At 44.7% G+C, this 25,521-nt stretch overlaps 1 protein-coding gene across 9 annotated transcripts in view; it reads left to right on the forward strand.

Moving 5' to 3' along the window:
* Positions 1-25,521, forward strand: part of Pinx1 (PIN2 (TERF1) interacting telomerase inhibitor 1) — a 64,333-nt gene that overhangs the window by 14,144 nt on the left and 24,668 nt on the right. For 7 of the 9 annotated variants that reach the window (XM_005337233.5, XM_005337234.5, XM_040292123.2 and 4 more), the window contains one exon: positions 3,207-3,283. The exons of the other annotated variants lie outside the window; for them this stretch is intronic. In XM_005337233.5, the coding sequence (XP_005337290.2) occupies positions 3,207-3,283 (77 nt within the window). The remainder of the gene's footprint in view (positions 1-3,206; positions 3,284-25,521) is intronic. 9 annotated transcript variants of the gene reach the window in all.

Here is a 25,521-nt window from a genome sequence, read left to right on the forward strand (position 1 = left end):
TCCTCTCCCTCTCTCCCAGTAGGTCTATTTTGAGTTACTTTTGTGTCATCCCATTTTCCTCTCAGACAAAAACTTAGTTCTTAACTTGTGGTTGTGACTTCTGAGCAGGTTCTGTCCCCCCTTCAGCCTATTGCAGGCAGAAGATAGACTTTGTTGGCTCCTCTGTCATTTTGAGGAGACAGTAATGGTCCTTTCACACCCAACCCCTTAAATAGCCCTCTGTTTTTCATCAGATCCAATAGAAAAAAATAGAGATGCAGCGGAACGGCTGTTGAGCACAAGCTGTTGCACAGCACGAGAATGACACGGAGAGCACTCCGCAGCTGCTCTGTGGCATGGCAGCCTTTTAAGCGTGCCACCCTGCAGGTGGAGTCTTCCTTTGTCCTCTACTGCCTGGCCGCATGCCCGACTTCATCTGGAACAACTGCCCAGGAGAGGGTGTGCCTCTAGTCTGCTTTAATCTGCTCAGTGCCGGGAGTACCTGCCTTCTATTTGTAGCTAAGCTACTCCCGTGCTGGTGATCCTGTCAAAGGGCTCGGTGCATCGTGCCTTCATTTTCTCTTTTAAAATGAGGCTGGCATATTCATTAGCCTCATTTGAGGAGAAGGGAGACATTAGTATGCAGAGAAGAAAAGAGTTCAAGAAATGTTAGAGAGGTAGAAGAAGAGATTGAGTTGAGAAATGGAGGTCATGCAATCTGGGAATAAGTACAAAAGATGAGAAGGAAGCAGAAATCCAGGTAGTGAAGAAAGTGATTATTTACCCTCTGTCTGCACCATCCACAGTGAAAGCTTATTTTAAAGGTCTTTGGATCTCCCTCAGAGTCGTGTTGTCACTGGTGTGAGCGATAAGCTTCAGGCCCCCTTTGTCCGTTACTCTCTCAGACACATCATTGACCGTTTTCCTTCTTTCAGACTCATTTTCTTCTTGCAAAGCAAGGAAACGTCCATAAGCACTTATGAGTCTCTCGCCTAGGTTGTGTTTTATGATTTGTGGGTGAGGACCTCTTTTATGGAACTTGTGCTCTTTACGTCGTGAGTAAGAGGGAGTAAAATACCCACAGCTGTGCTCATGATGAAAGTGACTGACTCACTGAGTTGGAGTGCTCACATCGTGATTCCATGTATGGACCAGGAAGATGACTTTTTTATTTTTTTAAGAGTCTCAGGCCTTGAACTCAGCCTCTTACATAGCTGGGGTGACAGGCATTTTATATAGCTTGCTGAAGACTGGATGTAAACATTTTGCCATAGCAGGTGGTGTTGGAAATTTTGCTACTGCCTAAACATCAATGATATCATTTAAGTTTTTTTACATAATTCTTTTTCAAGCTCCAAATATATAATTTTGACTTGAAAAAATTTGTTATATAATTTTAAGTTACTTTCATCCATATTTGTTTAAAACCCAATTCCAGTGAAAAATATTTAGTGAGGCCACATCTGCCAAAGGGAAAATATCAATTTATGTAAAATTATTTTGAAGGCTTTTTCTCTCTCTGGTGAGAAGCTGACAGGAGAGCATTGCTCTCCCCCTCGGGTCAACATGGCGTGTGAGGGGCTGCATTAGCTGGAGGGGTGCACTCAGCACTACAACCTGGGCGACCTTCTCACCCGCTCTAGACACTTCTCTCTGTGGACACGCATTCCAGGTAGTTGGCAGATGCAAGCTGGCAGACTCTTGCTAAGGCGGATGCTGATAGCGAGGCCCCTGGTTCTCTCCTCTTATTCTTCGGAGTTTGAATACCGAGCAGCCCCACTTGGACCTTGTCAAGAAGGCGCTGTCTCCTGGTGGCTTGTTAGGGCTTGGTGTTCCACCCCACACTGTTCTTTCAGACCCCTGGCTTCCTCACGTTTCCTTTGTGGAAGTTGCCCTTGTTTTTTGCCCTGGGCTGTCAGTCCCCTATGTTGCATCAGAAAGAAAATCAAGTATAGTGTTAATGTATGCTTGGTTTCAGAATGCAAATGAGTTTTTAAATAATTTAAGCTACTACAGAAGCCTTATATATTTTTTTTTTATTTAAAATAAATACATTTTTGAAACCTATGTTTGTTTGCCCTTGTGCCTTTTTACTCTGAACAAACTCTACTGTTTTAAACGTTTTTTGAGCCTCGGTTATAATTCACTTTTGTCCACAGCTACTGAGTTACTGCTTTTGCTCTTAAACTAAGTGGTTCCCAGTCATCATGACGCCTCCGTCCTGTTTTCTGTTGGAGCTGCCTTTGCTACTTTCGGACATCTTGATAGGGCACCCGTGTTTGGCTATGTAGTAATGTCCCTCCTTCCGTTCACCATCCTGCGTGTTTGGACAGCCTAATGACTATGATTATTAGGCAGACAGCTGAAGTGAGCCTTGGTGCGTGCTCCTCTGTCACGCTGACCATGCATGCATGGATGTTGTTACTCAGTTTATACATTCTTAAGAAACCTTTCTTCCCAGTTCGCAAAGTGCTGTGGCCGGTTGAAGGCTAACCAATAGATGAACCAAACCCAGATGGACAGCATGTGTTTCCTAGTCTATTCAGTTTATATTATTATATCCCATCTATGTATGATAGGTCAAAGTGCATAAATGCATTCTACTGTCATGCATAACTAATTGAAAAAATTAAAAAACAAATAAGAATCATAGATCTTTAAGGCACTATTTTTACCAGACCCATTTAATTTCTGCTCTTGTTAAATAATCTTGTATTTAAAGATGATAATAACTATTATGGTTAAGAACATTTTTAAAAATTTGAATTTAATCTTTAAAATTTTCATTCATTTAGTTAATAGCTTGAGATCCTGTGTCAATTATTAACTGAACAGTGTAAATCTAAAATGTTTGAAGCTATATATGGAACAATATTTTAGTTATGCATTTCATAATCCTGTATAAGTAGCAGTGTCTTTGTAAAGTGACCCAGAAATGGCACCTTGAAGGCATACAGATTGTGGAGCCATTCTTGGAACTTGGGTCTCATGGCCGTGTGCTCCAAGTTGTTCCTATAAGGGTCCTGGTTCCAAGACGTTTACCTGGCTTTAAATTTAATTAATATTATTGAAGAGTTGTGGTCTGTGAAGTGAGACAGAATTTCATAGTTAAAAAAATTGTGTGTTTTCCAAAAACTGTTTTCCTTTCAGGATTTGCATAATTTGTGCTTGTGCTCCTCATGTTAGAGCAAATGGCCTTACTGAATAGCCGCGTGTTATTTTCCTAGGGAAGGATCTGTCGTCGAGGAGCAGCACGGATCTTGACTGCATTTTTGGGAAAAGGCAAAGCAAGAAGACTGCTGAGGTACTGAGTAGCCCAGTGGAGATGGCGTGTTTCCATGCAGCTTGATTTTCAAGTGGGGCTATTCTGTGTCTGTTACTAGTAGTACTTTTTAGACACAGTTCCTCTGCAAAAAACAAAAACAGGAACCACTTTTAGCAACTTCATACAAAAGTTCAGTGTGATCCTTTTAATGATAGTAGCTGATTGCTAAGTTTTGTAAGGAATCTCCTAAGAGGATATGTGCTCTCTGGTCTTTGCTTTTGTTTTTTATTCTGAGGGGTGAGGACTAGGTTAAAGTCGGGAAGAATGCCTATTGCTGATGTAGTCAAAGGGGAAGGTACCTCCTGCCACCAAGAGCAGGGAGGCGTGTGCTGAGAGGTTTGCCGCTCTGTTCAGACTGCACCTTGTATTTGGAGTTTGCCGTGGGGAGGAAGAGCATCCCTCACATGCTCTACTACTGCCTTTCCATCTGGAGAGCATGTGGACAGGGCATCATCTGGAGGATCCATGGGTGTGGCCTCCCTCGTACATTACTACTTGTTTCAAAACTGGAACGTGAGACAACTACCCACGTGGTCCGTTGTCTTAATGATGAAACTGGGCTGTATAGGCACACATTTGTTGCACCTCTTCCCAGTAGAAGAGCCAGCTCTGTATGTAGTTTTCAGTTCAAAATAAATTTTTGAACTATAGATTATTCTAGAGATACTGGGATAAAATAAATTTTTTTTATTTTATATTTTTTTGTCTAAGAAAGCCTGGAATATTTGGTTGCTGCAGCTATTGATCAGCTGATCTGTGTCCTGATTGGTTCCTGTAGGAAGAGAAAGAAGTCTTGTTTGATTTATTCCTGGCATTTTCCCAGACTCACAGATGTCTTTCCAAGGGTAATAGATTAGTTACTTAAGATTCTTAGAAACTCTTGGATTACCCATGACCAGCATTTTGTTAGGAGACTCCTTCTAGGGCTAGTATTGAATGCCTGGGTCTTAACAGCATCTTTTTGCACCCCCACCCCCTACCTTCAGCAGAGGGGAGACCTGGCTCCTGGTGGCCTGCTGCGGCCGGAGCTGCAGGGTCTGTGCCAGGTTCAGGGAAGGCAGCTGCTCCTCAGGTACGAGGTGTTCTGACATCCAACCACACTGGATGTTCCCTCACAAGGACTGCTGGGAAGCGCAGTGGCCATCTTACAGGCTCATTGTCATCTCTGCCTGTCTGTGGTTGTCGCGAGGCCTGGGTCAGGCTGCGCTCCCTCGTTCACTGAGGACTTTGCATCTGCCTTGCCTCACCTTCTCTGAGTCTCTCTGGCTGTCCTCAGCAGTGTCCATATCCTTTGGAGAACCTGGCCCTGTGCTCTCATGCCCTGTCACCACTGTACCCCCCCAGGCGCCCCCCTCCCCGTCCCCACGGTCACACTTGCAGCTTTGCAGCAGCCTCATGTCCTCCCTGCCTTGCTCCTCTCTCTCTGTCCCTGTCACCTAACCCTCACCTTCTCCGGCAGCCTTTGCAGTCTCTAGCTTAGCTGATCAGGAAAGGACGTGTTGCTGTGGCATTGGTAGCCCACAGCTCATGTGCTAAGTGCAGAAGCTTCTCTGCAGGAGAGCAGAGCTCCCTCGTCCTCTGTCGGGCTCCAGTTGGAGGACTTGCTGGTATCAGGTGCCAGAAGGTTTGTCCACACTCCCTGGTGTTACTGGACTTAGTGGTGGTGGTCTTGTAGTCAGGACAAAGCAAGAAGTTTCCTTGGAGGTCTTCAGTGTTCTCTAGCGCTGGCCAGAGAAAAGTCACTTTTTTCCAATTTGTGAAATGTGGTCATTCTTGGTGTTTGGCTGTGTTTTGAGCAGGGTTTCTGTGCAGTGCTGTCCCTGGAACTCTGGGCTGTGTTCCCTGCTGATGTGTGTGTGGCTGCTGACTGCCTGGTCTTCTGTCCAGTGCAGCTGTTAGTGTGTTCCTGGTTCTCACAGGGAGCTTTGAACAAATGCTGGTGCCACGTTCCCCCTCCAGACCAGTTAAGTCTAAGCCATGGGTTAGGGGCCAGGCATCAGTATTTTTAAAGGAAAGAATTTTAAAGTGTTCCCCGCTAATTCTGGTGAGGACCAGTGTGTGGTAGAGGAGAGGGTTGAGAATGCCAGCCTGAAGTGCAGGTGTACCGCCTCGGCCTCTGGTGTCACCACAGTGTGGCTGCAGAGGGGCTTGCTGAGCGGAGGATCCTGGTTGCAGGTCTGGCTGGGGCCTGAGAGCCTGCCCTCTGGCGCCACAGGTGCTGCTGGCCTGTGCAGGAGTTGGCACCTACCTGCATGGATACTGAAAACAGTCTAGTTGAATGTGATCGCTTTTAAGGCAATAAGTAAAAAGTCCATAAAGGAGGGTCAGTTTAAGTTTATCTTTAAATACATGTGGGTTTTCATATGTTAAGTTTGCTTTTATTGAGGTACACTGTCTTTTTTTGGGTAAATTGTTGCTGGGAAACCCTACCATGTTAGTTACAGCAGCCCTGACAGACAAGGGCAAGAAGCTTTTGATGAGATTTATTTGAAAATACAGCCTCTTGGCTCCTCTTTGCTGTTGGAAGGAATACTGCTATTTTTCCTCCCTGACTCATTAGCTGGAATGTACATTTGGCATCGTGAAGGCCATGGTGCTGCCAGAGGTCAGACACCTCAATAGCCTGGGATCCTGTGGTCATGCAGAATGTGAGGTCAAGGCCCTCTGGGAAAGGGCCAGCCCTGATCTGTCTTCGACACCTAGACATGCAAGACCTTGACAGGAGCAGTTCCAGCCTGGGCACGTCATCTCTCATAGCTGGCCAGCCTACTGTGGTTAATTTCCACCCCCGAGTCTCATAGAAATTATAATTTTATTTAGCATCTGTGTGCAAACACTGTACTAGACACCTTAATGCTATCTTGTTTAGTCCTCACAACAATCTTATGAAGTAAGCATTTGCACCCTGTTTTTAGCAATGAGGAAACTGGAATTCAGAAATATCACAATGCTCCAGAGTAACACAAGTGGGATTTTAATACTGGTCCCTCCAACTCCACACTCAGTGTTCTCCTGTCACACTGCTGCCACTGTTAATGAACATTTTTGCATTTAAAAAAAAAAATTCACCTTTAACTTATTAAGATATGTTTTAGCAGTTTTCTTTAAGATTTTTATCAGAGAGGCCACTAGTTACTATATCATAACTTTGAGGGAAAATGGTTGGCTGTTCCCATTTTGTGAAAAACAGTGGTTTAAATTTCAGAACTTTGCTGGCTGTGAAATTCAGTGGTGAACTCTAAGAGTTCAGAAGCATGTGGCCGAATGCCTGGCCTTGGAAGCTGGAGACTGAATGAGGAAAGAGCTGACTCGAGTTTCTGGAGCACACATGCTGGGTCACTGGTGTCTTTTCTGGTCTCTCAAATAGGTTGATGGGTCTGGTTATATTTATATCCAAAAAAGGCAGCAAAAAAACACAAACACACAAAAAACCTTGACTAGTGGTCATAAGGGGTTTGCTTTTTGATAGTTTTCATTTTGAAGCGGTTCCGCTTCACAGGACATTGCAAATCCAGTATAGAGGGGCCTTAGGCGCCCTTTCCCCATGTCCCTAGTTGCTGCACCTTGTGTAATTTTATTAGGGTTCTCTAGAGGATCAGAATCTTCAGGAGGTATGATTATAAAAAGGGAACTTATTAGGTTGGCTTACACAACCAAAAGCTGGATAGTCCACAGTGGTCGTCTACAGGCTGGAGAGCTGGAAGAACTAGTAGCTGTGCATCCAAGATGCTGATACCTCAGAACAAGAGGGAAATCAACAATGCTATCCAAGTCTGAGACGGAAGGCTTCTGGAAACTTCTTGGAGAATCACTGGCAGAGTTCACTTTGGAAGAGTGAAGGAGCGAGAGTCTGATATCCTTAGGAGATCGCAGAAGCAATGATTCGCAGCAGCAATCAAGAGCCTGTTCAGGAAGAATCAGCTTGCTCCTTCCTTGTTCTTCCAACTTTTATTCCATACAAGCCAGCATTGTATTGGATGGGGCTGCCCACTTCAATTTGCTATCCCTCATGCCAGTCATTTCTAGACACCCTCACTGACACACCCAGAAGCATCGACCTTCTGCATGTCTCCATCCAATCAACTTGACCATTCAAATCAACCATTAAAATAATGGTGGTAGGCTAGAACCAGGTAGCGGGCATTGATGCAGCCTGGGTGTATAGCCCTCTGGAGACTGAGTGGGGACTGTATCCACTGTCTCAGCCAAGGTTCTGAACTGTCCTCACCCCAAGATGTCTCCCTCTCACTACCTCTGATTGTAGTCATGCATCCCTCCGTCACCTACCCTAACCTCAGGTACCCACTGCTGCCAGCAGAATTGACTAATCAGAAATAGAGCCTCACATGCATCAACCTCTGCTCTCACAGCTTGGACCTGAATATGCTCAGTTGGCTGTGGTTAGTGAAGGGGTCAAGAGTGATTGTGCTCTCAGTGACCTGCCTCCTCTGCCTGTCCATTCCTACATCTTTTTCTGCCTTCTGTCTTTCGGGTCTCTAGAGAACTTGTTGTAGAACTCAGATCATGTGACATTGTTCAAGTCTGGGCATGTCAATTAAGCTGTTTACTTTAATAAGTTCAGGAACATTCCACACTATAAAGTGATGTGCATATCCAGGATGCACACTGGTCGTCTGCACTGTGTTGATGTGGGAGACTTCTCTGGGCTGTGTCTCAGGGTACCTTTATCACAGGGAGCAAGGAGACCTTTAAATGTCATGCAGGATTGGTTTGTTTGTGGGCAAACAAACAAGTTTGTATGGGTATATAGGGTTTGGAGCAAGTTTGTATAGGTATATAGGGTTTGGAGCTTTCACTGGGTTTTTAAAGGAATCCTTGATCCCAAATGAAGCTTCAAATCTAGGACTGCGTAAAAATGTCACTTATGCATTCCTGCACCTGAATGAAACCACTTCAAACATAAATTCTCTGCATTAGAATTTATAAACTAGGCCAGGCCAAGAATCTGATCTTAATTATTTTGAATATAATATGTAGAAATAAAAGAAAGTGACATCAAAACAACAGTTTAAGCTAAAACAGGATGTGTAGGACAGGTTGGTGGAGTTTAAATCACGTCTTCCATCCTGTTTCTGACTTTGTGCGTCTAATTGAGAAATGGACCCGCTGTGTTTTACATGTGGACTGTTCTTCAGTCATGTACGCTGGGCAGCACACGGCTTCAAGAGAGCCCTGGTGTGCTCCCAGTGCTGGATCCCAGGCATTGCTTGACCCAGTGTGTGGCACATACAGGGACTCGGCAAATCAAACCCTTATTGTGCTTCTTTTTTTCAAAAAAAATTACAAAATGGACTTCATTGATTAGTATTTTAAAAATCATGGCTTATATAGCTTCAGAGTTAGTATTCAAAATCTTTTCCTTTTGAAAGGTTTTGATCAATATGCATAAACAGCTTTACTCCAAGAGCAGGAAACATTGGTCAGTCTACTTCCCACTCTAGATCACAGTGCCGACAGTAGGTTCTTTCCGGAGGATCCTGCGTGTGGGCTCGTGCTGTTTTATATTTTAAAGCACTAATCCAACTGGCCTGAAGTTGACTCCATGCGTTGTTTCTCAGGCCAGAATAGTCTTTCACAGATTAGACCGTTTGTCGCTGCTATAGGAATGAAGGCCCTTGAACACACTCAGGGCTCTGCTCTGACTTTATTGGTGCTTTATTGGGAGACACTGGTTCTTAGTGGAGCCTGGCTGTTCAGATTTCCTTGCTTAAAGAGCAGAGGGTCATTGCAAATTGACACTTACTCAGGAAACTAATAAACGTGCTGCGCATGTCTGTTTCCAAGTCCTTCCTTTCCCCACCATCTTTTTGCTGTGTTAATTGGAAGACAGTGCTTTGGAGTGGAGGGCCCATAAATTGGAGCTGTCTGCACTTTCTGTGAGAGAAAGACGTGATCCAATATATTGAATTGAAATTATTCAGACCCTCCAAGACCTGCAGTAGGTTCTTGTGCTAGCTAGTACCTTCCAGGAGTTGTGTATAGTGTGTGTGTGTGTGTGTGTGTGTGTGTGTGTGTGTGTGTGTGTGTGTTTCTCACTTGGTTTACAAGTTGAAGTTAGAGACACAGAAAAACAAATTCCAGTAGATCCTATCTGGTTGAACTTCCTGATACTCCTATTTTTTTCCCTCTCTCATTTTTTCTCTCCCCCACCTTCCAGTTTCCTTCCTCTATCCACTTTGTTTCCTGATACGGTGTTATCACTAGAGAAAATACCCCTACGCCACATCGAGGATTGAGGATGTGTTACCAACCATCTCACTTTGTTTCTCTGAACAGTGGGCCTCTGGCCTAGGCTGCTGGCAGAGTAATTGTCCACTTCTTCACCTCTGTGACCCGGTGGAGGCAGGAAATTTGAGTGCTTCATATTCTCCTCCAGGGTGCCCAATTACTGATCACCTTCCGTGCATTCTTCTGGTGGTTGTTGCTTTTTTCACCAGAGCGTGGCTACTTTGCAGTCTGTGTTCCTTTCTCATCTTTTATTCCGAGTCCCCTTTTTCCTGTTTCTGACTGATTATTTGATCTGAAAACTACCTCCAAGCAGACCCTGATCTTCTGTTTGGTTGGATTCAGGGGTATTTTGGACCATTCTTCCTTTTGGTTGGATTCAATGTCATAAGTACCTCTTAGGGAAGGTCATTGTATAAAGAAGAGTCCCTTTTTAAAATTAATTTTTACCTGAATTGTCTTTGAATTGAAGGCTGTTTTTCCTGTTGTTCTGGATTTTCATGCTCATCGCCTACATCAGTGGGCTCAGTGAAGCTTCATAGGTGTTTTCCCTTCCTGCAGCTTGTCACTGCCCTTCTGTCCCCACTGCAGGGCTGGGCACCAGCATTCCAAGGACAGGTGGCTTTCCCAGCCCAGTCATTGTTCAGGTGACCTTCTTGTGAAGAAGAGCCTTTTAGGTAGAGACCAATTTAAACTTAGCTTTAAACATGCCACGTGGTGCACCTGAGTTCTAAAATATTTTTTTCCAGCAGTGTTGACTTCTGTAATTCTTGTCATCATTTGACCATTGAAGACAGAATCGAGATTTTTTTTTTTTTAATATATCTTTCTAAGCTGGGACATTTGGCCAAAACTTGTGTATCTCTTTGAAGTGAAATTTTATGAAGTTGTGTGATGTTTTGTTTAATCCTGGAAATGTCTAATTTGGTACCTGTTAAATGAAGATTAAGTTGGGTGTAGGACTAGTAACCTGACCACAGATTTACTGAAGCCAAAGCATGTAGTGTGGCACCTGCCTGAACACAGGCTGGGCCGCCCTGGACAGGTGGCGCCTACGTGAAAGCAGCAGGCTTTTCACCTGTTCTGGGCTGGAACAGGGTTTGACCTGTTCTGTTCAGGCCCGGTCACCCTTTTTTAAAGGAGTGTGTTCAGAGACACGTTTAGGAACAAAGGTTTCTGGAAAGCATGTCACGCACTGGAAAAGATAAAGGAGTTCAATGTGTCTAGCAGACGAGTGGTTAGGAAAAAGGAAGGCTGATACTGACAGAGGAAACTCACAGAAGGATGTCCTCTCTGGAAAGAAAGCAGCCCGGGTTGGTCAAGCGGTCAGCTAGAGGGCCCACTCGTGGACGCCTGTGGACAGGTAGGCCTCTGAGCCCGTCTGGCGCTGCCTGTATGATTCCAGAGTAAGAGAAGGCACTGGTGACGGCTGCTGGTGATCCGGCTCCACCTTGAAGAACCATGTTTTCCCTGACTGCAGGGAGAGAACATTACTTGGATTCTTCTTGATTCTCCGCTCCAGGTCAATTTTGGCTTTTTCTACTTATGTTGTTTATCCAGGAAATGAGTGTGCAAGGTCTTTGGTGTGTTCAACCCGGTACTGAGTGATGCTGGGGTATAAGAGCGAGCCATCTGTCTTAGCAGGTTTAAGCCTCAAGTGAGTTATGGGAAGGTGGAGGGGAAGGTAGCTCTTGGTTGTTCCTGTGTGATCTGTCAGCTCACTTTCCTGTGCAGAGTGCTGAATTGTGTGTTCTGGTAGCAGATTCTGTTCTCACAGATGACCTTGGCGACACCTCCCATCCCCATGCTCCTCCTCTCTACCTGCTTGTACCTGCTAGAATCTGGCCATGGAGACACTGGGGGGCTTATGAGGCCTCAAGGTGGGTAGTCGAGCTGCCTGCACCCCCAGGCTGTGAGAAAGCTCAACACCCAGACTAACCTACAGGAGAGACCATAATTGTGTGGGGTATGCAGGTGCCCAGAGGCCCCACTGAGAGAGGGGTTGCAGGCCAGCCTCTCCTCTGTCAGCTGTGACCAACTTTTAGACAAGACCTTCTTGAGACCTGGATGGCCAGGCTTTCCTCAGAAATGGGGTAAGAAGGTGAAATCAGTGTGACTTTTTGAGTTTTGGGGTGCTGTCTTGTTTCTGTTGGGTTTTTTTGTTTGTTTGTTTGTTTTTTGGTGCTCAGATTGAACCCAGGGGTGCTTTACCACTGAGCTACATACATCCTCAGTCCTTTTTATCTTTTATTTTGAGACAGGGTCTCCTAAGTTGCTGAGGCTGGCCTCCAACTTGTGATCCTTCTGCCTCAGCCTCCTGAGTGGCTGACCTCACAGGCATGTGTCACTGTGCCTGGCTCTTGGGGGGAGTTCTTACATGGACAGCTCTAATGGCTCTCCTAGGATTCATCATCCCATGGTTTTGTGACTGTGCATTGATGGTGAGCCTTGCAGAACCATCTTAATGAGTACATTGAAGAAAGCATGTCCCCTAATGAGGTCTTCTCTTCTGTTCCATTCCGTGGACAGGGGGATTGTGAGTAGCACAGCAGAGTCTTACATGGCTGCACTTGAGCCCTGGAGTGGTTTCAAGACTGATCTGGAGAAAGCGGTCAGCCTCTGAGCCACGGCTTCTTGTTTATGGGGCAGTAAGTGGTGATGAGGGATGCGCCACAGGAAGCTCTCCGCAGGGGGCCCCCAGGCACTCAGTGCCCAGTGTGCCTTGGTCTCTGTCTTTGTAAGCTACTGCTCACACCCACATTCCAGGTGGTGGGTGGTGACTCCCACTGAAACACGGTTTAGAAATGAGACAACTAGTCCACGCTCGGGTGTGTGGTCGCATGCCGAGCAGCGAGGGAGCGCGCTCGTGGCTGGCAGGTCCTCCGTTCTTAGTCCCCTGGCAGACTGGCTTCTGGGCGCCACATGTCCATTACAGCAGGGAAGACGCGTTCTTTGTTCCAGTGAACATTTAAGATAAGTAATGCCCAAGGCCAGCCTGCCTTCTAATAGGATGTGCTCCTCAACTTGCGGCAGGATAGACATTTAGACTTACTGCTTTAAAAGTGAAAGAAAACTGAAGCAGAAATTGTTTATCATCAGCAGCGTTTATTAAGTGTTGTGGAGCTTTTTAAAAATTTTCACTGAGTGTCCTAGAGGGGACAAGATTAAGTGCAGTTTTCAAGGTGATCAGAGGCCCCTCGCCCCCAACGAGGTACAATGTCTTAGTGTCCTTAGGGTTTGTTTGTGTAAAGTAGCAGGATCCCAAGGACAGTCTCCTGGAGTGTGTGCCCTGTACCAAGAAGTACTTCTGTCATCACACTGGAAAGAAGTGCGTTGTCTGTCCGTTGACATTAGACAGAGAAAACACACCTTTAATGTACATTTCTGAGGGCAGGTTATATAAGATTATTCTCATTTATAGAGCGAGCCGACTTCAAATGACCCAGAGAGGTCATAGGAAATTTCCCTGTTTTCTGTTCATCCTAAGGTGGTGTGATTGAGTGCCCTGTGTGTGCCAGTTATAACTACTCTGAAGCAAAGACAGGGAGAGTCGGCCCCCGAGGGCCCCATGGTCCTCTGCTAGAGGAGGCGGGTGCACAGACGTCCTCGCAGCGTGCTGCAGGGCGTCTCCACTGGAGTCCGACAGGATCTTCTTGTGTATGTTCCCACAGCAGCTTGAGTGATCTCTTGAGAATGTGATTGGGACGTGTCATTACTTTGCCCCAAACCCTCCTGAGTCTCCCTATCACACTCAGTAAAAGCCACCTCCTGAAATGGCCTCAAGCCCTAATGATCCCAGCCTTTTCCCAGCCCACAGTTACTGCTCTGCCTCTGCCCGGCCCGTCTCTGTCACTGCCTTCTTGGTTCCACGTGGAATGGCTTCCTTTGCCTCCTTCACAGTTTTGATCAAATGTCATCTCTGTCAGCCTTCCTTAGTTACCCTGTTTGTAATTGAAAAACAAACGTCATGCCCCTGGTGCTGGGGCACCCCGCCTGGCTTGTTCTCCGTGCCAGCTGCAGCCCTCAGATGGGCTCATTTACTCCTCACTCTGCCCTGGTGGACTGCAGCTCCTCTGAGGGCAGGAGCTTTGTACTTGCCAGCTTCTGGGACCACGCCTGGCCTGGTTTTGCTAAATTGAGTCCAGGCCTTGGAATGTGCTTTAAACAGTGTGCGAGCACCGGCAAGGAGAAGCTGAGCTGGGCCTGGAGGGTTAGAAGCAACTTGAACAGGACGCATCCTGGTCTGCGATGCAGATGTCAGCAGGTCCCTGCGAATGACTGTGAACGTGAGAGCCAGTGGGGAAAGGAGACGGTGATGTCCTATCCGAAGGCTTCCAGGACTCATGAAGTGACATCAGTGATTGTGATGATGGTAGTAAGTACCCCTCAGGGCAGCAGAATGTGCCCGTGGTCTATTCTGACACCCTGGCTTATTCGGAGGTGAGTAAGCCAACTGGTTCAGTGGGGCCAGAACTGCACAGCGAAGTACAGCCAACCAGATCCATCTGTCACATGTGCTAGGAGTGCCGTAAGCGTCCTGGGCATGTGAGCATCCACATCTGTCCTCCCCATTTCAGTTGGAGCCTCGGGAGCTTGACTAGAGTGATATGGTGTGTGGGGCGCAGGGAAGCAGGGTGCTCGCCGGCCTCATCCAGTTACCCATGTAGGCAAAGCCGCTCCCCTGAGTTAGAAGTGTCACGGAGCTGGTTTCCTAGTGAGCACACAGTTGATAAAAGGAAGAAGGGCAAGATATTGACTTTCCAGGGCCTGTTCTATCAGTGCTCTGCTAATCAACAGGATAAATTATTGCTCTTCAGAAACAGGAGAGGACACCCTTTGACTTGAAGGCATTCTACCTTTCTTCTGTTTGCTCTTCCTCTTTTATCAGGAGAGATCTTTCCTCCAACCACTTTCTCCTTAGGGGTTTTGTTAAGTACTGAAGGGAAACTGAAGGGAGCTCTTTTGATTTATCTTCTATCCTTTCCTTTTGGTCACTCCACAGGGCTAAAATAGCCGAGTTGGCTTTAATATGTCGCCATTAGAGACCAAACATTAGCTGAAATAAACCATCATGCCTCACAATGAAAAATGTCCCCTGATTGGCTAATTAATCAGTCAAAGGGGAATGACATGGCTCTCGGCTTGAGGGACTCTGCTAGAGAGAAACAGGCTGTTGATAAATGGTTTTCCAACAAATTCATATATCAAGGAAACTTAGTCATTTTTTAACTACAGTTTGTGTGACTGCAATTTTTTTTCTAACTTTTTCTTTTCTGCTGCTCTTGCTGTTTAGGCTGCATTTTTGTGTTGTTGATAGAAAAATATAGGATTTTAGATATGAGAAAATAAATGCTTTCTACTTATTCATGTCTGTTAGACAGATTGGTTTTGACTGTCTGGGCTTATCAGTATGTGAAAATCAGATCTTTCTCCAGAATAATTTATGAAATTCTCCTTTCCCGGCTTCTATCGGAGTTAAAGACCTCCTGGTTCTGGTCACGCTGGCTGAGTTGGAATGCCAGTTCCAGCAGCTTCGTCAGTGAGCTGCTGGGTGAATGCTCAGCCTCTCTGTGCTTTCACTGCCTGGTCTTTAAACTAGGGGGAGGGACAATGAGATTGTCACCTGCCAGGATCATGGGAGGAATAGGGGATCATCTAAAGTATTCAGCAGTGACTTCACACGGGGTAGGACCCCAAATGCTTGCTGTTCTTTTGTAATCAAAGAAATATATGCACAGATGTGAGAGTGGTGCTGCATTAAGCTGCTGCCCTCCACTGCTGCACCTCCCAGGCTCCGGCAGTTTTTTTAAAATCATGGTATTTTGTGATATTTGCCTTGATATTTTAATATAATATTTCACATTAACATTTCTTTTTTTAAAGGTGGGTACCAAGGATTGAACTCAGGGCATTTGACCACTGAGCCACCATCCCCAGCCCTATTTTGTATTTTATTTAGAGACAGGGTCTCACTGAGTTGCTTGGCACCTTCTTTTGCTGCGGCTGGCTTTGATCATGGATCCTCCTGTTTCAGGCTCCCAAGCCGCTGGGATTACAGGTGTGTGTCACTGCACCCAGCTTTACGTTAACATTTCTTGATGTGTTAATTGTTAACATCTGGACTTCTGTTTTCCTAGTTTAGGATTTTGGGTAAAGAGTACCAAATTATTAATGTACTTAATTATTTATTAATTTGTTACTTGGCACTTATATTTTTATAACTACAAAAATATTGTTCTCCGCTAAGCCTAATGGTGTGCTGTGAGGCTATTTCCTTTACATTTTTGGGTTGTTTTCTGGTAAGACGAAAAGGCTTCTAAGAACCCATGTGCCTTTTCACACACCTGCCAGTAGGTCCTTACTGTGACTCCAGGCAGGGTGTCCACAGTATCAGGGTTGGGGTCTGGACCAGCTACCCTGGAAGACCTCCACCCTCCACCTCCCTTTCCTGCTCACTGTTCCTGGGGGCTGGCCACACCGGTCATGCTGGAACCGAGGCAGCACACAGCCATCAGCAAATGCAGACCAGTACATCACACTTTTGTCATTGGCTGTCTTATTTACCTAGAATGGATAGACAGTGAACTTGAGTATGATCTTTAGTTTTTGAATATGATCTTTTTTTTTTTCTTCTGACTGTTGTATCCAGTTGACTGCCAACCTCTGCCTTCCTCCATTCCTGCAGGTGAAACTATTCCTTACTTCTCATTGGCCTTTTAATAACACATGGCTTACTGTAGCACCCAGGCAACATTGGGCTCATAGGTCCTTATGGGTCCTCACTGTAGGTGCTCACTAGGCGACCAGGTAACTGGGAGTTAGGTGGTAAAATTAAATTGACAGATTTAGTTTCTTTAATACTCATGGGAATGAAGTGTATTCATTACTCTGCTCTTTAATTGATAATCCTATAAAAGAGTTCTACTTACTACTAAAAGCCATGTATATTATCTATTATAGTGAGTTATTCAAAATTCACTTCCATAGTAAATCTGTTTTCATCAGAAAAAGAAGAAAGGATTCTTCAATACTAGAGAAGAACCTCCTATCTTGCAGATCAGCTTTAGTGCCGTGGAGTGCTCAGGCCTCGAGTGCAGTATAAATAAATTCATGAAGTGTTCTTGCCAGAAAGTCGAACCTAAATCCAATCAAATCTCTCAAAATGGTCTTCAGTCCCACAAGACATGGTGTGGACTCAGAGCTTAACAAACACACAAAGAAGCAAACAAGTCCAACATGTGGGGCATGGGGGGAGACACCGACCCTGTTTCCACAGGAAGTTAGTGGCATGAAGGAGTAGTGGGGCAGAGGGAGTGCTGTGCTAGACCTACAGGACCTGAGCAGCCAGACACGTCATGGGCATTGTTTGGGACCTGTTTGAACCAGGGACTGCTGAAATCTGATGGCGGGTATCAGATGGTACCAAGGAATTTTGTTAGGTATGCTAATGGCACTGTGATTAAGTAAGGACATTTCCATGCTTTTTAAAAAATGACATATAGGGAAGGAGTGGGGATTAAGTCTGGGGTTGGTTTAAAATGTTAAAGCATAGAACCAGGAAAGGATATAACATTGTGGCAGAACTTTAATAGTTGTTGTTAGGAATTTTGGAGTTCACAAATTTTTTTATTTGCAATTTTTCTCAGTGAGTTTCTTTTAAAAGTATCTACTAATGAATGACATATTATTTAACACTTCTTTAGCTCCACCAGAGGATGGTTTGATTATTTTGTGTGATAAGCTCAGAATGTCATGATCGTTCTTCAGGTGCAGAGTTACTAGTGCCCAGCTAGTTTTTGTCCTGGTTTACTCCGCAGTACGTCTTCTTGTCATGTGTGATGACATTAAGAGAACTTCAGAGTGGAAGCCAGCAGAGGGAGAGTAGGGGTGGCAGAGAGGGCGCCATTTGGGTTCTTTGGTGGAGCATCGGGCCCTGGTTCCTTGAACACCTCCCATCCTAGAGGTGTGCACAGCCTGGCCGTACCATCATCCCTGGGCCACATGGGACAGAGGTAGGTGTGGGAACTGGCCTTCCTGACACCTGGTCCTGCTATCGTCTGTCTTCTCATGGCTACTCAGGAAGGTAAGGCTGGGGAGCATCAGCAGCTTGGAAGGCACAGGACTGCAGGGAATCTAAGGGAGTTTTGTCATCATTGAGTTAGGGCAGAGACAGAAGTCTCAATTGGGAACAAGTCTCAGGGGATGGAGGAGGTTGCCCTAGAGTCTTTAGTGTATGTGTCGCTCACAGAACTTGTCTGCTGGGCCTGTGTGACCCATGTATGGCCAGCCCCGTGAGCCTCATCCTGGACTCCTTGGCCTGCTCCTGAGGAGGGGGTTCCTGGAGATGTGTGCCGCAGGCCTTGACTGCTCCAGGGGGTCTCTTGGCACCTCTGTTCCCTGGTGCCTTTTTGTTTGTTCGTTTCTTTGAAGACCTGTGCTCTTTGCTTTTGGGTACATTTTTCAGTTTGTCCATAGGATGCAGTTGTGAGTCTACATGTCTTTTACTTCCCTTTCATGTCGAAGGAACAATACAGTGCACTCAGTTTGTCACATCTTGGTGCTCTTGTGTCTGCGACTTTTTCTTTGTCACTCTCTGTGACCAGCATATCCATGGCCAGTGACAGAGGAGGCTTATCATTAGACAGACTTGTTCCTCCGGCAGTCAGGAATCTTGAGCTATTAATCACAAGTTCAAAACTTCCAGGAGTCAAGTTACACTGACACCAGAATTTCTTTTTCACTGGAGGTGGTTTGGCCATTTCTGTGAGGACTGATTGTTTCCAGGCACAGCAGTGTATGCCTTTAACCCATGCGTGACTCAGGAGGATGGCAAGTTCTAGACCAGCCTCAGCAGCTTAGCAAGACCTTGTCTCAAGGTGAAAAAAATAAAAGGGGTGGGGGCTGTGGCTCAATGGTAAAGTGCCCTGGGCCCAGAGAATCCCAAGCTAGCTTCTGGGTGAGGGTACTTACAAGGCACTTACCTTCTCTGAACTTCTTTTTCACTTGGGAAAAGAAGGATGAAGACCCAAGCTGAGGTCATAATTGCTGAAATGTATGAAAGGACTTTGTGATACTTGAAGGCATAATGTCAAAGTAAAGAGTCACTTTACCTTTGAGGAAGCAGTGTAAGCACGTACATGGTCGTGTTCACAGCCTTCTCCTTTAGAAGATGAGGAGTGGAGTTTGAGGTCTGACTGATGAAGCCCTCCCCGGAGACGGTCCTGTTCCTTGGCTCATTCCCACCTGACTGCCTTCTGCAGGGCAAGGTTTGACTCATCCACGATACTAGGAAGAAGTGGCCAAAGTGTGTGTTCTAGGATGCCATCGTCTAGCCGCAGTGTAGCATAGAATCTGTTCATCTCAGTCTTGCTGAGCTTGTGATGGTAAAACCTGGAGTGAGAGACCATGCCGGGGACTCCGCCAGGAGCCGCCATCTTACGCTGACCTCAGCTTGGGCCAGTTTCCCCCACACTTGATTCTGAGGGCCTTGCAGAGCTGAGCGCCTTGCTCCAGTGCCACGTCTTGAGGCTTCAGGAAAGGAAGGAGAAGAGTGTGGTGCTCTTTCTCTTGAGGCTGGCATGGCATGAGAACTTGTGCTTTAGTCTCAGGTCATGTAGATTAATTCCTTTCTGATGTTTTAGTGAACCATGTTAACTCTCAGAATCGTTATCACTGACATTGTATCAACCCTGTGGTGACTTCTGATCTCATCAGTGTGGTGTAGCAGCAGGGTGGCTCTTACGTCGGACCGGCTTACTCATTTGTTGCAGTGTTTGCATTCACTAACACCTAGGACGAGCACCAGACTCTGTACATCAGACCTTGCTAGGTACTGTGGAAGTGACAATGGAGGTACAACAATGCGATTTAAATCAGATCTGAGAAGGGAAGAGGACTCTATAGACCAAAGTGACACATACAGAAATGGTGCCATGTAGTGGAAAAGCAGAGGCTCATGATCCAGACCTGGTTGTGTTTGGTTCTGCCCGTCCAATTGTATGACCTTAATCCTTCGAGTCTCAATCATCAGATAGTGACAGCCCGGCAGTGGCTGATCCAGAACAAGCATTGAACCCAGCTCAGCTTATGGGAAGTTGTCCTGACTGGGAAACCTCCTTTGCCCAATGGCATACCTAAGATATACACACTCCCCTCCCGTGACTTCCTGCCAGCTAACTCTTGTCTGATAGATCTGGGTGTGCATCCTTAGATGCCACACGTGGGGATCACGGTCTTATCTGCTGGATCCCAGTTGAGAGAGACTGTGGTGGGATCTGCCAGAGGTGGATTGTCATTTACTTGGGTTGGTCTGAATGCTTCTTCCTGTCAGACCTGACAGAGCCAACTAGGTATCGGGGGAAAGGTTGGACTGTAGTCATTTATGGCAGGTACAGAATGCAGAGTAAGGTGCAGAGTGCAACTAGGCGGGAAAAGGTGGTCATGGGAGCAGATGTCTTCACCTCCCTGCAACTGCCAGGCCTCTGGGCCTCCAGGGGACCTTGTCCTTGTACCATGAAAGTGGCAGCACCAGAAATCTTCAGGTACAAACACCCGTGAAGTCTTGTCAGTCTTCAAGGACTCACACTGATGTCACATTCTGTAGAGTGAATAGCATAAAACCTAAGGGGGCCTTGAGAAAACAGTTAACTGAGTCTACCTACCATTTGTGCAGTTATTTCTTCTAAAGATAGCAGAATAGATTTCAAACTAAAAAAAAAAAAGTAGGAAATTATTTCTCCAAGTGTTTTATTGAAATAAAATTTAATAATCAGTTTTTAAGAAAGCAAAGAATCCTCATTTCTAGTTTCTTTTCTGTAGAAGTGTATTCTAGCACAGACTTTCTTAGAATTCATGTGATGAGAGGCAACTTTCCTTACAGATAGCAGAAGAGTGTGTTGGCAAAATGGGTGACTTCAGCTCGTGAGTGATCCATGCCCATATAGGCCATAAAATGGGAAAGGATTTTCCTCCAGAGGACAGCGGATGGCCTTTCCTCTGACCGTTTTCACGGATGATTTGGGTGATGATGGTAGATCATCAGATTGTTTCTTCTGAATACTATTTGGGGGAGAATGCTTCTGAATAGCTGGCACCAGGAGGTGCTACTGAGCAAGGGTGGAGCCTCTGCCTGCATTTCCCAGTTGCTGAAGAATCAGCTGGTGGCCTTCCTCCTTCTGCTTCTATAGGCTCTGGCTATAGACTCCAGAAGTTGGCTTCTTTAATTAACTCCCAAGTAACTGTGATGCTGATTTCAAAAACATGGATTAGACCATTAGACTCAAAAGAATTCACCTCTCCTGGATTTAGAAAAGGTGACTTCCCCTTTTAGAAAGTTTCAAGAGCAGTTGATGATGGGGAAGTGGAAGGATTTAGGTTCACCCAGGTCACTGCCAAGGGACTGCTCCCAGATACCTACCAGTGTGCTTTTGAGTTGCCTTGTAACTCTCTTTACTCAGGAGTCCTAGCCAAATTCTATTTTTTCTTTTTAATAATTTCCATTATAACATTGTATATGTAGTGAGTGAAAATATGCCTTCATATTGACTTTTTCTTTTTTAATGTGATGCTGGATTAAAACTGGTAAGAGTGACTTGTGCTCACAGTGCCTCATTCTGATTTGTTTCCAGTTATGCTTGGGGAAAATGGATTTGGCTGGGGTGGAAGTCTAGTGCACATGCACGGTCTCTCTCTCTCTCTCTCTCTCTCTCTCTCTCTCTCTCTCTCTCTCTCTCTCTCTCTCTTCACTTGGCATTGGCATTTAACAAACTTTATCCAGGTCAAATGTGCTCCAGGAGAAATTCAGTTATGTTTTCCCAAATTTTGACTGACCAGTTTACCCAAAGAAAGTCTACTTCTGTCATACACACCCAGAAACACATGTGTTGATAGGGCACAGCTGGGACAGCTCTGCCTTGCCCTCTTCTCCTCGCTTCTAGAGTGGCTCTTAGTTCCAAAAAATCAGTTCCATACCTTATATTTTCTTTTTGTACCAGGGATTGAACTCAGGACACTTAATCACTGAGCTACATCACCAGCCTGTTTTTGTTTTTTTATTTTGAGACAGGGTCTTGCTAAATTGCTAAGTCTGGCTTTGAACTTGCAATCCTCCCATTTCAGCCTCTTGAGCCACTGGGATTACAGGTGTGTGCCAACATGCTCAGAAATACCTTATATTAAGAGTATTTGCTTTTAGTTTCTATTAAAGTAGTAATTGTTACACTCACCATTTTTTTTAAAGAGAGAGAGAGAATTTTTTAATATTTATTCTTTAGTTTTCAGCGGACACAACATCTTTGTTTGTATGTGGTGCTGAGGATCGAACCCCGGCCGTACGCATGCCAGGCGAGCGCACTACTGCTTGAGCCACATCCCCAGCCTCACCATTTATAATTTAGCACTTGGCTGCCTTAGGGTGGCCTAGATTTTCTGACCTTGAGGTCAGTACACATGTCTCTGTATGAGATGCAGAGAAGATATTGGTTACTTTTGTATCATCCCCAATTAATAGATGTTGAAAGAAATAATAATTACATTTCTGTGACTGAAAATATGTTGTTAGCTTTCTTTGTCTTCAAGTTATTTGAAAATGTGCAAAGATGGTGTGGGGAGCTTTGGTCATGATTATTAAGCCCTGGAAATGAAAGTAGATTGCCAGTGCTCCTGGTGATCTATGTTTAGATTTCTTCTAAATCTGTAATTTGGGCTTTCTCTTTTTATTTTGAATAAAATAATAGTGTACTAATGCTCCTCAAATTGCAGTAATCTACATGACATAGACTGTCTTTAGAAAGTTGTTGTGTTGGCTAGTTGGTTGGTTTAACACTGAATTTGTTCAAACCTAAAACTGAGATCAGTTGAGAAGAGCATTGACTGACTCAGGCTCTGCCCAGCACAAGTGGAGAGTGGGCTACCTATCCTCATTAGTGAGTGTCTTAGTGGTAATGAGAAGTCTTGTAACTCATGGAACTTTTTTTTGGGAGAATACAGTTCCAACATTGTCTCCTCCCAGGTCCATTAGACACTGCGACCCTAAAAGGTGGGATTAAATAGGAGGAAGCCAAAGTGGGTTAAAGTAACTTGATTAAAGACTCGAACCAGTAAGTGCCCAGAGCCGTGCTCGAACTCACTCCAGTCAGCAGCAGTGTCCTGCCACCACTTCATTAGTCTGCAGACTGCTCTTCTTTGGGTAGAGGAGACCTGGACCAGAGGAGCTTCAGTGCAAGCCATGGTTCTTTTCTCTTGGTTGGTTCTTACTGTCAGCGTTGCTATGTCAGGGTTTCCCAAAGTGTGTTCTCTGGAACAATAGATGTTGCTAATAGATGGTCTGGGAGACTGACAGTTGTCGTGTCTCATGCTTAAATTTATCTGGGAAACACCATATTAAAAATGTAATTATTTAATAAGGTTTCTTTGTCTCCTTCTTAGAGCCTTTTTTATGGTATTGAGCATGTCACCTTTTCAAACTTCTGTTACTTGTTTGACTGTAGAACCCTCATTTTATGGTTCCTAGATATAAAATTGGGGAAAAATGTTCTGGGTTATTAAGGGACTAAATCATTGATTAAAAATGTTGGCAAAATAATGGGTTTTCCTAAACCTGCCTATAGAGTAAACTAGTTCGTTTCCTAGGACTTGCATGTACTACCTGTTTTAAAAAGGTAGGCAGAATAATGGGATTTCCTAACCTGTCTAGAGTGAACTAGTTGGTTTTCTAGGACTTGTGTGTCCTACCATTTCAGTAGCCTTCCAGATCTGAGGACTTCCGGTGGATGCCTAAAACCAGGGGTAGTACCAAGATCTATAGAGAATATACTGTTGTTTCCTAAGTGCCCTCCAGTGTTGTCAGTATTCTAGATTTAATCTGTCTGTCCATATTTTGTGCCCTAGTTCCTCCTTTGCATCACTACTTGTGTGCTTTGGGGCCATTATTAAGTAAAATGAGGGCTACTTGAAAGTAAGCATTGCAGTTGATCTGGTAAACGAGATAGCTACTAAGTGACTAGCAGGTAGGTGGCATATACAGTGTGGATACTCTGGACAAAGGGATGATTCATGTTTCAGGCAGGATGGTGCAAAATCTCATCATACTACCCAGAACTGTGTGCAGTTTAAAACATGAATTGTTTAGCTCTGGAATTTTCCATCTGCTATTTTTGGACCATGGTTGACCCCAGAAACCATGGAAACTGAAGCCACAGAAAAGGGGACTATTGTAGATGTTTTAAGGAAAATGTGTTTTAGAACAGCTCAGAACAACTCCTGGAAGGCATGCCTACCTATTTAGGTCATTGTACAACAAAGAATTACAATCATTCCTTTTCTCATTCTGTTCTCTGGAAGGTGGACTGAGGGCCAAGTGTATATTATAATAAAGCCTGGAATACATGATAGAAAATACAGAACTCTCAGAAGATTTTTGCAGCTTATCTCCGCTCTGGTTAAAATTGACCAAATTAAAATTTCTTTACACATCATTTGGCCCAAAGGAATCTATGCCTCCTAAAGGTGTGTCTAAGGTCTTTGACTCCACCTTCTCCCTGCGCTACCTCCATGTGTCCTGCAGCCAGGGAGTGAGCTGCTCTGACCTCAGTATCTGCCCCTTAGAAATCTCCTATCATTCTTACTTGAACCTGCTGGTTCTCCAAATCGGTACACTGCTACCCCTTAGCATCAGAGTCACACACCAGTCTCCTTATAGACACCTGTAATCTCCTCTGTGACTGTAATAGTTCTTCTTAAACTGTCTGCAGTTAAAATAGGTGCTTTTGTTTTGTTCATCTATACAAATCCTTTGTTTAGGTAAATGGGACAGAAACTTAGGCATAATGAAAAAAATTCAAGTGATATTTGTGAATAAGGACTTTTGCTTTTTGTTGTTTTGGTGGTCGTCCTATGGAATTCTCTAACAGAGTAGATTTCAACTTAAAAAGTGAGATTATTTTATTAATTCTACCTATTTAGGCAAGACAGTGTACTCTTAAACGATTTTTTTTTTTTTTAAATAAGCAGTTGGGTATAAAAAGTAAGTCATGAAGTTACAAGTGAAAGACATGAGGTGGAGTTGGGGATTTTTGCTGGTTTCTTAGATTTTTTAAAAAATACTTTTTTAGTTGTAGATGAACACAATACCTTTATTTCATTTATTTATTTTTATATGGTGCTGAGAATTGAACCCAGTGCCTCACATATGCTGACAAGTGCTGTTACCACTGAGTCACAACCCCAGCCCTGGTTCCTTTTGCTGGATCCTTTCTGCTTCATTGATTGTGGGAGCTAAGAAAGACAGCCTGGTGTGCCAGGCGCGGTGGCACACGCCTGTGATCCCAACGGCTTAGGAGGCTGAGGCAGGAGGATCACAAATCCAAAGCTAGCCTCAGCAACTTAGTGAGGCCCTAAGCAACTCAGTAAGAACCTGTCTCTAAATAAAATACAAAATAAAAGGGCTGGGGATGTGGCTTAGAGGTTGAGCGCCCCTGATTTCAATCCCCAGTACCAAAAAAATCAAAGAAAAGAAAGACGGCCCAGGGATGAGCCAAGTTCTGTTTGTAGCCAGGCCAGAGAAATTTCTGTGAACTTATGAGCTGAGGTGAAGGTTTGATAGCCTTCAGCCCTTCAGACTTGAATTTTCTCGTTTCAATATTAGCATTTTCACCTGCCCAAGAAACTTTTATATTGAGTGTATGAATCTTAGAATTTTGCATTTATAAAGTCAAAAAGCTTTTGAATTTATTTTTGGTTCTCTATTATTCACTTCCTAGGTGGCCATAATATATACCCTCTTAAGTATTTGGAAACACAGAATGTGCTCACTCCTAGCCTCTCCTTCCTTTATCACCATCTCTCTTCTTCAGTGATGCTCAAGTTTCCAATCTGACGTGAACAGGAAATGTGTGCTGAATAAATACAGTAGATGAATGGTCTTTCTGTTCTTAGGAGGACTTCAGAGCACTTAAGCAAAATGTCACCTTATA

Source organism: Ictidomys tridecemlineatus, chromosome 14 (assembly GCF_052094955.1).
Source record: "Ictidomys tridecemlineatus isolate mIctTri1 chromosome 14, mIctTri1.hap1, whole genome shotgun sequence".
In the NCBI taxonomy this organism is placed as follows: domain Eukaryota; kingdom Metazoa; phylum Chordata; class Mammalia; order Rodentia; family Sciuridae; genus Ictidomys; species Ictidomys tridecemlineatus.